Raw genomic sequence first — 12973 nt, forward strand, 5'->3', positions numbered from 1 at the left:
CCATGCAAGACCGAGGCTGCGCGATGTGAACAAATACGCGGGCCACTCTCCCATACAGCCTTACTATGCCATACCGCATAGGAACGTTCAATATTATTCATTTCTTGCTTCCGAAACAAAAAAATCCTTGAGTAATATTTAGTTCTAGTCAACGTGGCCATTGGAACCATTTTCCTGTTGTCAACCTCTTGATTAGTGTTGATGAAAGGGAAAGCTTAATGGTGTTATAATATACAGACATAAAGATATGATGATATATATCCTCAGTACCATGCTATAGCATCGCTTCACTTGACATTTCGTCAATGCAGCTCCAGCCAGACTTCAATAAAGACAACAAATAATTTATTATCGTAGGACTAACTACTGCACGTTATTATTAATTATTAAACTGAATACATGGGTCCGGGTCCGGGTTTTCGTCACTTGGTCCGGGGCTCCCCGACCAGACATGAAATTTTTCTAAGTAGATTTAGAAAAATTCGATACAAAAGTTTTATGTCTTCTGGACGTTTCAGAACATTCTCTATCCATTAGTTTGATCGAAAAATGAACTTTTCTGTGGCCCTCATATGTTGATGCGACGAAATTTTTCTAAGCAAATATACAAAATTTATATGTAAAATTAAAAGTTTTCTCGACGTTCCAGATGATTTGCAGCCTTTTATTTTTTTTTTAACCTCGTCCGCCGGACCAGTCCGGGTCCTGGTTTTAGTCACTCGGTCCGGGTCCGGCGGACCGGTCTGGGTCCGGGTTTTAGTCAGTACCCTTAAACCTCAAAAACCAGATATCTCATCAAGAAATAAGGATTAATACACATTTTTAATTTCAATTGTCGGAACTGGCAAAAGGCCTTGTGTTTTAATGTAACTACCGTTTTTTATGCTTACAATACTGCTTTTTACCAAAATCATGAAAATGTATATTCAAACTAGCAGTAGCAGCCAAGTTTCTTAAGTCTTAACTATGTGCAGTCCTAGTGAGTAAGAGTAGGCAATAATACCTATTTGGCTATTAGTACTGTACTCACTACTCAGTGTACTGACTGCTGTGCATTACCAATTTTCCTTATAACCTTGGGCTTGAATTTGAATGCACAGTTCATTTCAAAGTTTCGAACTTCCAACATCAATACTCAATAGTTGATAGTTCTCAGAGAACTTAGAAGTCATGAGTAACATTTATATTCAAGAGCCTCCTACAGAAGGAAAGGTTAGTACTAATTATGTTAAGTGCTCAATTGTGCATCATGCTCATTGCTCAGTTGTGAGGTTATCCTGTGTTCTGTTCTTCTCTGAATTAATATTTGTACTGCTCATTTCTAAATTTTACTTGGACATAGAACCAATCTCTTCATAGAACCAATCACCAAATGCTTTCTATGACCCAAGATTAAAAAATTCCTAATCATTAATGAAAATTCTTGTGGCTCAAGCCACAAAGGGAAAGGGCCAAAGCCTAAAGGGGACTGATTTTCAACTAGGGTAAATGTGGTATATTCGGACACATTAAGGACGCATCGAGAAATGAAAAACTATTAAAAAAACCGTATGTGTTACGTAAGTTTTGTTGCCTTCACATGACTCTCAAAACACTTCACTACGCGTCAGCAACAATGAAACGTCACAAAATGTTGCCATATTTATTAAAAAGCCTTTAGAATGGAAACCTACCAAATCCCTATATTCCGTCACTAATCATAGTGGCAAAGCAGAGAGTTTTTTAGACTCTCCCTCAAGTTCATTTTTGAGTCCTATAAGTAGACCAGTAAAGTATCCTGGATACCAGCATTATCATACTTAAGAAATTGGTTTAAATCTTGAGTAAATGAGGAAATTCAAAATGAACTGATTCTANTATGGATACCTACTACCTATGGAAAGATTACGGTACATCATTTTAAAGTTTTTCTGCTCGTAGCATGATTCATTAGATTGCATTTTGTGTCCAAGTATTTTTTTCGGACCATGAAATTTGTATTCGCTTTTGAAATAACTTAGATAAAACCTGCTTCTAAATATGTAGGTACCTTTGAAACAACTTGGAGAAAACGTGCTACTGAATACGCCTTTGAAATTATTTAGATAGAATCTCCTACTAAATATGTAACTTTGAAATAACTTGGAGAAAACGTGCTACTGAATACGCCTTTGAAATAACTTCTGTCTCTTATACACATCTAGATGTGTATAAGAGACAAATGCATGACGTCACCATTTCAACCATCAACAAACGCATGGAACTAAAACAAAGCTTAATATAAAGGAAAAGCTGGAGAGGTGACGGAATTACCTACGATTTCGGAACATACCGCGTTTAGCCTATTTTAAAATCTTGTGGCTTGAATGTGCAACTAGGTCTCGTTTTCCTTTTAACAAACTACACTAGGTCTGTTCATTGTAAATTTGTCTATTCTATATGGAATAACCTCAAATTCTCTACATCTGAGTTCTGACTGATGGAGCCAGTATCAGTAACACTTTAGATACAGATAGTGTGAATTTACTTGGCATTGTCTATGCCTTTATGTTTTTTGTTAACCTGCAATAAGTATTTATTTTGTTGCTGTGTTATATTAGCTAACTTTTGATTTTCTTGACAGGTCCTTCTGACTACTAGTGCTGGAGAGATTGAAATTGAACTGTGGTCCAAGGAGGCACCTTTAGCTTGTCGTAACTTTGTCCAGCTCTGCCTTGAAGGCTATTACAACAAGACAGTTTTTCACCGTGTTATTCCTGGCTTCATTGTGCAAGGAGGAGATCCTCTAGGTACTGGTGAAGGTGGAGCAAGTATATATGGAAAGCCATTCAAGGTAAACTTCATTTTTTTACCATGCGTTTAAAGTTTCTTTGTTAACTTACTATTTTTATGTGGGAATATCATCGGACATTGAAATATTTTATTATTCCATTGACATTTTCTGTTTATAGAAAACATTTAATTGAAAAATTAATTTCCACACATGAATACATCTGTGATTTTAAACGAGTACTTTTCCTTTTACATTGTATATAAATATATATATATATTTTACATAATATTGAATTCTAAACTGTTAAAAACTGAACATATATTCATAATTTGTTAACAGTTATTGCCAGCCAATAAGTATAAATCTCAAGTTTTTATTTTGGTTCTATTTTCTAACGAAATCATTTCTCATAGGATGAATTCCACTCACGTCTCCGGTTTGTCAGGCGTGGTCTTGTGGCTATGGCCAATGCTGGAGCAAATGATAATTCTTCCCAATTCTTCTTCACTCTGGGTGAGTGATATGAATGACCAAATCACCAAAATAAATATATCTTGAAATTTATGCCAACTACAAATGTGTATTGCAACAATATTTTGTTCTTTTCCACAGCAAACTAATTTACTAATTATTTTGGTAGAAATGTTTTGAATGATTTGCTATCTATTTTATCATCATACTCATGTTCTTAAGTTTCTAGGTGATTTGCAATTGTTTAATTACTTCTTATCCACAGTAAATTTTTATTGGAATAAACCACTTTTGACAGGGCCCTGCAAGGAACTCAATAACAAGCACACAATTTTTGGTAAGGTTGCTGGAGACACTTTGTACAATTTACCACGTTTCGAAGAAGGAGATATTGGCAAGGTGAATTTAGCTTACATTTGAATGATTGAAGAAAACTTTTTTTTAATTTATACCATTTATATTTAATATGATATACTGGTATCACCATATGATTATTTTCTGTAACAATGCTTGTCTGTAGATATTATTAGTGTTGTGCAGAATGCAGATACATTTCATAGAAATTTAGTATTAAAAAAACATTTCTAGCAAATTCCTTAGTACAATATCGTTAAGAACTACTCACAATTATAAATTAGGGACAGAAAACGTGCTGCTATGGGCAGTGAATCAAAGTAAATTTTTCTTGCATGCAGAATGACCGACCAGTCTACCCTCACTCGATTATCAAGACTGAGGTGCTGTTAAATCCCTTTCCTGACATAGTTCCTAGGGAAACCATAGCTAATGAAATCCCCAAAGAGGAAAGAAAGAAGAAGAAAAAAGGTGTCAAGTGAGTACAGTTTTTTAATTTAAGGGAAAGTTTTTCTGAGCCAACTAATAGTTTTCCTCAATGTAATAATTTTTTTCAACATAATAATTTTATGCAATGTAATGATGTAGATCTTTCTAAATTTATAAGTTTTTGTGTAACATGTGTTGCTTTGAAAATATAGAAAGTCGTATTGATCAGTTTTTTATATGGGCAGGAACTTTTCTTTGTTGTCATTTGGAGGAGAAGCTGAAGAAGATGAGGCTGAGGTTATATCAGCCACTAAAGCAATAGGCGGGTCAGGAGGTTCGGAACCTTCGCTAGTTGAGGCACCTGGGAACTCCAAGGAGACCACCAACACCACACAGAAGTGAGCTTTCCTCTTGTAGATGATTCTTGCACAGACAAGTTCAGTTAGCAGCAGTAATGGAAAAAAGTTTTGGAATTCATAATTTAATTCATGTGCAGTTATATATATTTTGGCAGCAGCAAAGAAAACAACTCTATTCTTTCAGTTGTTGATTCATGTCCGAGGAGACACAGAAAAGATGAGTGTATGATCTAGTAGATCTAGTAGTCACAGGTTTAAGAGTTTTTTTCACTTTCAGGATTCTAGATCGGTTACGACAGCTCTCTGAAGACTATTCTAAGAGTAAAGAACTTGCATTGATGAACAAAACTGTCGCTAGTTCTGATGACTGTGATGATGGAGAAGGTGCTAAAGAAAACCACCATGGAAGTCAGATGGATACAACAGCTAGCATTGATCAGAAAAATAATGGAGAGTCTGACAGCCTAAAGGAAAAGAGAAAAGGGAATATCTCACACGATGAAGAATATAAACGGAAAACGAATCGTGAGAAGAATAATAAGGACCCTGAATCTGAAAAAAGAATTGATAAACCCCTTAAGTCAAAACATACAAATGACAGTGATAGGATACGCGAAAATGACCAGTCAGCATCAAGTAAGGAATTGAAGGAAGCAAATGAATTGGTTGATGTTAGTGGCATAAAACCTGACCTTTCAAAAGCTTCTGCAAAGAATGAAGCTTCTCTACAAGAAATGGATGAAGAGAAGGCCAAAAATGTGTGAGTTATTCATAATGGTGTTGTTCAGTGTTAAAAAACTTTGACATTATTAATATGTTACCTAATTTGCCAAATAACTGTTAATCTTTATGGATACCTACTACCTATGGAAAGATTACGGTACATCATTTTAAAGTTTTTCTGCTCGTAGCATGATTCATTAGATTGCATTTTGTGTCCAAGTATTTTTTTCGGACCATGAAATTTGTATTCGCTTTTGAAATAACTTAGATAAAACCTGCTTCTAAATATGTAGGTACCTTTGAAACAACTTGGAGAAAACGTGCTACTGAATACGCCTTTGAAATTATTTAGATAGAATCTCCTACTAAATATGTAACTTTGAAATAACTTGGAGAAAACGTGCTACTGAATACGCCTTTGAAATAACTTAGATAAAACCTCCTACTAAATATGTACCTTTGAAATAACTTGGAGAAAACGTGCTACTGAATACGCCTTTGAAATAACTTAGATAGAACCTTCTACTAAATATGTCCCATTGAAATAACTTGGAGAAAACGTGCTACATAATATGTGTATATCAACTTTCTGCAGATCGGCCGTGCGAGCCGAGATCAAGCAACTGAAGCGCGAGTTAAAGGGAAGAGACGGCAAGACAAGTGCGGTGCAGGAGTACCTGCAGCAAAAACAGATGTATGGTTCCACTTTTTATTACAACACTTCTCTTTAACTTCACTTCTTGTTTGTCTGTTTGTTTGTCTGTCTGCTACAAATCTTGTAATCGATTTTCAACACACTTCTACCTCTCCAATCCGTATAAAATTTTGCAAACTTGCGTAAAGTCGGAGACAATGCATGAATCAATTGACAGAATTTATAATTTTAAAAATTTCAAAAAAATTTTCAATTTGAAAAATTTAAAAAATAATTTTTTCCCCTCAGGTTTCTTGTATGTATTTGAACAAACATAGGCTGAATGCATTTGACCATCTGTTTCTTGAGTCGTGAGATTCTTGTGGCTGAACTTAATTAACTTGGTTCATTTAGTTTTAGTTCACATGCAAGAATTTATTAATATTTTGTCAACAGTTACCATTATAACTACCATTATTTGCTTACAAAATCACCGGTAATCAAGTATTTTTTTGTGGATTCAAGTCACTCGTGTAAAACCTTTAATACGGAGGCCCATATTGCAGGTTTATGGACCAGAAGAAGAACTTTTCGAAGAAAAGAAGTGAAAGGGAAAACATTACTATGCTTTTAGTTGAAAAATTCTCAAAGAAAGTCAAGACTGCCCAAGTCGCAGACGACGATGACAGCAAAGCAGAAGAAAAGTTCAAAGGAGACGATGATGACGAGAATGAAGACGGTGATGGCTGGTGAGGTTTTTTTCATATTCTCAAATTATAGTTAAATCACATTGATGAATTTATTGATTATACTCATTGTCTTCCATTCTTTTCACTGCATAGTACTAATATATTTTAATATTCTATCATTCACTAATTGCATCATAGGATTTATATTTAATCTATCGAATAGATTATTGCTATATATACTAACGATGTCGTGTTTAGATCTAGTGGGTCGACAGTCGTAGTTTTCTGAGGTTCAATCTCAGCACGCATTTATATTCTATTTGTAGCCTTCAGAAAAAATTCATGAATGTTCTATCGGTACGACTATTAAATACATTTTTAATCCAAGTAAATAGTTTTCGTAGTATTCTGATTATATTATTTATACTAGTGAATAAACGTAAGACTATACCTTTATTCCGTACCCTAGCTTTTATTAGGTATATTTTCTGCGTTATTATACATACGAATGCAACGATATTTAATCACAACGTACACTCTGGCTATCTATCGTACACTCTGAATACAATAGAGATAGTATTAATATATAGTACCATATTTAAATAAAGTAGATCATATTCTCATTATACGTGCGCATGTCAGGAATCGCCACAAGGTGGTGTTCGAGGACAGCGCGCCGGTGCCAGTATATAGTATAGATAGTATTAATATATAGTATTTAAATAAACTAAATCATATTCTCATTATACGTGCACATGTCAGGATTCGCCACAAGATGGTGTTCGAGGACAACGCCCCGGTGCTTGCTAAGGACGCCAGCACCAAAGACGACTCGTGGTACGCGCTCGACGACCCACGCCACCCCGTGAACAAGCGACGCCGGGGGGAGACTGTCGTCCCCTCACACCGATGAGGGTTTCATGATGCCATTATCTTCTTGTATCTTGGATGCCGATTATTGACATCTACTTAGCTCTAAGAGTTCGCTAGTAATTATCAGTGCTTCAATTGTTTTGCCATCCAGTTTTTAATGGAATCTACGCAGCTCTAAGTTTGCGTATAATTGCTAGTGCTCCAATCGTAGGACAATTTAATGTTTCCCACTAGAATAGAGTTTATAGTTCCATGAACCTCTATTATTCTGCCTGCAATTAGCAGCTCACCTATTCTTAACAAAAAATTACATCCACTGACAGACATTTCAATCATATCACTTATTGGGATTGTGAGCCAGTAGCCTCCTGGCGTTTGTTTGATCTCATGTTTTGTTATGTTGCCCCTATATATTTGTTGAACACTAGCAGGCCTTTTTATTTAATTATGAGGTTAGCTGTTCTGTTAATTATGGAGGACAGTACCTCTAGGAAAGTCTTTTCCAGATAAATTGAGATAATACACCGTATGTTCCATGAACGTTAAACTATCCATTAGGCTTTCATCCATACAATTCTGCGTTATGTGTAGAGAGATTAAATTTATCGTTTTTGTAGCAGAAGCTGATGCTCTTATGCATAGAATGTTCATAAGACTACTGTACCCTGCCTGCCTCATGTGCTTGGCGGTGATCAAGGTCCTCATGATCTTAATTAATCTCATGCATTCTTTATGTCAGTCATAAACAGTAAATTTTATGTTTTAAATATGATTTATGCTTTTTTATGGATGCTACATTGACCGTTTCTAACGTATTCGTTTGAAAACTATTCAGTGTTAACTAGAGCCAAAAATATGGCTGGGAATGTTTTTGAAACATAAAACGACTAGTAAATTGACAAAATCATAAATACATCTTGTTTAATTAGTAAATTCTAATCATGGACAGTATTTTAATACCAACAACAATAATGACATATTTTGTAAATCCGCAACACAAATTATTGAGAATATGGTTTTAAAAATGCAAGCCCCACTCCTTGATCCAGCCCAGCGAAGATTCTGAGGTGACGGATGGCTTATACTCGCACCCTATGTGCCCTCTGTATCCTGCAACGAAATATAAACGTCATGTAACTTATATTCTTGAACTTGTCTATTCCTAACTTAACATGTGTATTCTAACAATAGCGTTTAGTAAAATTTTGGAACAAGGTTTGTTACAAATTCTCACAGTAGTACGTGTTGAGAGCAATGTTGAGTAGATGCTTGTTGTTCATTTAATTTAATTTCACCTCATATGAAATATTTTCTTTAAAGCAATGTTGAGTAGATGCTTGTTTTTCATTTAATATAATTTCACCTTATATCAGTTATACGAATCATATTTTCTTTACTGACCGGCAATGTAGAGTTGCTCCAGAACGTACTTGTAGTTTACTTCACCAGCCATTGAAGGTTCATGACGATGAGGTGCCTGTGCCACTTGAACGTGACCTGCTTCCGACGAATAGGGACCAAAAATGATTTTAAAAAAGAGCAAATTACTTGAATTTAACATCGGAATTGCAAAGTCAATAATTGCGAAATTCTATACATGCTGTGTCAGATAATAAATTAGTTTCTATCATAGAATGTTGAAATAATTGTCGAAACATCGTCAAAATTAATGCCTATGCTATCCTCTGGTATACAATATTGTATATTTTTTAAGAACTTGCCGGTGAACGGAAGAAACTTCTTGATATTGTTGACGAGGTTGCCTTCTGTCATTTGTAGGTGGAATAAGTCGAGTTGCATCTTCACTAACGGGCTGCCGACTGATGAAATCACGCGGCATGCTGATAGACACAAGGAAAAGTGAACGAAATAGAAAATAGGTCAAAAATCCACATTCACATGCTTCTACCTCCATCCTATAGACTATTTCTGCCAATATCAATTGATTTTTATTTCTATACGCCAAGTATTGGTTAAAGAGCTGGACAACAAGTTACTGCATCTGCAGGTGAGGTGCAAAATTCGTAATCCATTTGTAAACTCAAAGATTTCACAACTGCCTAATGAGCTGGTAGGTAAGTTTTATGTACCAATATAAATCGGAATTCAACAAACCTGTCTCAAAGTTATTCAGAAAATATCCTGGCTTTGAAAACGAGTTGATGGGTTCGATGAGGGCGATGACGTTAGCCTGCTGTAGGGCTGGCAAAGATTCCTGCAGGTTTTTAATAAGAGTTTTTTCCTGCTCAGCTTTGGTCACGCCTTGGCTGCTCAAATCTCGCCCGCTCAGAAGATGGATCCTTTCGAATACGTTTTCATATTACAAGTCATGCAGGAAAAAATATGCAAAAGCGCACAAACAAAGACACACATTGAATTTATCAAAACGATCATGTAATAGTAAAAATTTCAAATGCTAAAAATGGAATAAAAGCTGCTAGACAATATCGCTGGTGTTCACAGTCTCAAAACACCGTCTATTTAATACTACACGGTAAATTGGCTGCGTGTCAGTAAAACCCAACCATTAATTTCATCATGAGCAAAATGATTGGAATGAAGATCAAGGTCTCCTAAATTTACGATCAGATGTAAACCTCAGAAATATTCAAGGTGATTATGAATAACAGAGCCTTCTGATTGCATTCGACACAATTTTCCGTTTTCTACACAGTTTAAGAATCCAACTGTGCATATTTTACAAATCTCATGGGGTGCAACGTCCATAGATTTTATCAGATCCAGAATTAACTTTAATATCAACACATACTTTTTTGCCCCGATGGTCCTGGCATATTGAAGGGTTATGTCCAGACTCTCCTTGTAGCGGTCCTCGTGTCCCGGCTCTGCTGTGAAGCCACACTCGCCCGCACTCGTGTCGCCTGCTCACGGTTGTCATTTTCAACAGTTGTCACCAACGCTAAAAAAATTTAACTCAGTACTCACTGCAGTGAGTGACAGAGAGCGCATTTTCTCGTCGACGAAAACGTGGACACGGACAGACAGACGGACGGACATGACGAGCACAATAGCGCCTTTTTTCCATAAATGAGAAAATGCGCTAAAAATTAATCATCTGATCAGAAAGGTTTTACCGGATTAATTCAACGCTGAGATGAAATTTCAATTCATTGGAAACGGTCTGGTTCGTTCAGTGAAAGCACTTGGACAGTTAAAATTGAATAATTATTAAAAAAGGGAGTCATTCGTGGACGAATCACTGGATTTTTGGACAGATTGACGAAGAAACTTTGATTGGTTGTTACCGTTTCCACTAACATAAATTTTTGGTTATTACTGTTTGACATATTGCTGTTCTGAAAAACAAGCCTCCTGGTTCAAACATTAGAAACACTTTTAGGGCGTTTCAAATTCATTTTTCGTCAAATTATTATTCAACTCCGTGCGGAAATCGGCATGAATTCGACCTCCCACATTGCTCCCCAAGCAGCAGACTTATTTCTTGAACAGTTTGTTGTAGGTAGTGTAACTCTCTCGTGCAGCACTGAAGTGGCAATGGAGCTTGGACGGTATTAACAGTTCTCAGCGAAAAAAGAAGAGTAATCAGATTTTTGTCAATCGTCTATTACATTGCTCGAATCAGTTCACAATCTTATTGCGATATCGCACTAAAATGCAAGATCAGGTCTAAGGACCTGTTTTTAGATCCCTATGGACAAGTCACGAAATGTACAAGAATCGGCGACAGGCCACATCAGGCCTATTCTTCTGCACCGACATCACTATGGTTTGATATAGAATAGAATAGGAGTGTCGGCGTTCAAGACATAGGCCCATGGCCTGTTGCCGATTCTTGAACTTTTCGTGACTTGATTCACAAGGGATCCGGCCTTTGGAACCCGATCTTTCCATAACTGACGATTGATTGAGATAGCTGCTGGACTTATTGCCTGCTCCGTAATTTGCTAGGCATTTTAAGACTGAACATATGCTCCTGGATAGCTTCGTCTATGTATACTTCAATGAGGTCCCCACGCAGACGTCGATAATGGAGGCTTGGAAGCTTCATAATCTTTAATCTTTCCTCATAGGACTTGCCTTTCAAGCCCGGAACTATCCTTGTTGCGCGTCTTTGAACACTCTCTACTAAATTTTTGTCCTTTTAAAAATTTTGGTGACCACACGATTCTTCAAATTTCGGTGACATGAAGACGTTTGAGGACAAGTCTTTTCTCCAACCGGCAAAGCTGCTGAAATATTTTTCATTCGGGACTGTCACATTGCGGTTACGATTTCCATGTAAATCTTTCAAGGGTAAAACGGTTTACTAGCAGTCAATTATGGCTAGATCTCCTTCACCCAACTGTGAAACGAAAAACCGCTTTTTATTGCATTAATGTAGTAGCTAAACCTAATATGATGACCATTTAATATCGATGTCTTAATTAGTGCGATTGTAACTTGTAAGAACCTGCGCTAGTTGGCGACATGACAGCGCCGCCTGCTTAGCACCGAGCACGCGACGCCGCCTATTTTATATTTCACAACTGAGGTTGTCGAGATTTGTTGTTACCGTCAGTACACAAGATAGGAAGGTACCATTAAAATTTATAGCAAGGCGGTGATCCCAAAACCCAGCCCTTGTTGCATTGACGTAATGCCAACAAAGTAAGTACAGTCGTAATCATCATCATGATAGATACAGCCACTGTTCACGGATTAAAAAGAACTTCGTTACGCAGTCTACACTAACTGTAGCAATCTATCGAATAAAAAACTACAGATTCTCGCCAATTATAGAGGCATAATAGTAAATTCTTACCTTGGTAGCAATTAAGTAGGATGGCCTGCAGTCCTGCCTCGTCGAGTGCGGCTCGGTACGTTTCTGCAGGCAAATTACCCTGAGGCCAGTCGCTCTCGACCACAGAAAACCCGGCCTTTTTAGCGGCGAGACAGCGAGCGGCTAGCGTCGGGCCAGCCTCGATGAAGATCCAACTGATGTTTGCACACGCTTGCATTGTCTTAGCGCTATCACGATCGTCCAAATGTTGCGATAATTAATTAGCATAAAAATAAAAGCAGTATAATTTATGAGCAGAAGAGAAATCTGATGAAATCACATGCCTCAATGTTGATGAATTGGAGCTAATAACAGATGACTAATTCAAGCAGCAATCTTTCACAGCTGCACAGTGCACACTACTTGACGGTCAACAATGAATACGTAAAACTAACAATTTTTTGAAAATATATCTTGTAAAATCATTCGAGGCACCACAACGATTTTTATACCCACGATGCAACACCATTCCAAAGCAATAAAATCTCTAGCAGTTACTTTTGTGACTGTACAGCCGGGGGCGTGTCACAGTAAAGCCCCAAGCTTTCCTCCTTCACAGTGACTCCAGTACAAAGCCAATGCCACAAAGCATCAACATGTTCAGTTCATGCGTGCGAAATACGTGCCTACAGGTACATTAACCATCGTCACCGTTATTGGTATTTGGAACTCGGGTGAGTGGAATTCAGTAGAAAATCGATCATTCCTACATAGGATAAGCAGCTAACGAGTCCATAACACAATAAATACATTTTCAGGCTTAACCTATTTACTGCATGTTCAGAACAGATTTACATTTAACTAGACTTTATAAATAACCAAGAAAAATTACGGTAATTTTATAATGAATGACCATTAAGACATTATATTTCTGAACAGGAGTCATTG

General features: G+C 36.8%; 2 protein-coding genes across 2 annotated transcripts; one reads left to right on the forward strand and one right to left on the reverse strand.

The window, feature by feature from the left end:
* The first annotated feature begins 777 nt into the window (after positions 1-777).
* Positions 778-8510, forward strand: LOC108679092 (spliceosome-associated protein CWC27 homolog). The gene is made up of 10 exons (XM_018167617.2): positions 778-1212; positions 2603-2812; positions 3166-3265; positions 3522-3622; positions 3919-4055; positions 4252-4404; positions 4643-5125; positions 5684-5782; positions 6289-6471; positions 7174-8510. The coding sequence occupies exons 1-10, from the start codon at positions 1171-1173 to the stop codon at positions 7322-7324; spliced, it is 1659 nt and encodes a 552-aa protein (XP_018023106.1). The 5' UTR covers positions 778-1170; the 3' UTR covers positions 7325-8510.
* Positions 8203-12837, reverse strand: LOC108679093 (putative hydroxypyruvate isomerase). Its single transcript, XM_018167618.2, has 6 exons — positions 12068-12837; positions 10055-10166; positions 9400-9584; positions 9006-9125; positions 8686-8781; positions 8203-8394 (listed from the first exon to the last, which is right to left on the reverse strand). Exons 1-6 carry the CDS (start codon positions 12261-12263, stop codon positions 8303-8305), a joined length of 801 nt encoding a protein of 266 aa, XP_018023107.1. The 5' UTR covers positions 12264-12837; the 3' UTR covers positions 8203-8302.
* Positions 12838-12973: the final 136 nt, after the last annotated feature.

The sequence above is a fragment of the Hyalella azteca genome, unplaced genomic scaffold (assembly GCF_000764305.2).
Source record: "Hyalella azteca isolate HAZT.00-mixed unplaced genomic scaffold, Hazt_2.0.2 contig13311, whole genome shotgun sequence".
Classification (NCBI taxonomy): Eukaryota; Metazoa; Arthropoda; class Malacostraca; order Amphipoda; family Hyalellidae; genus Hyalella; species Hyalella azteca.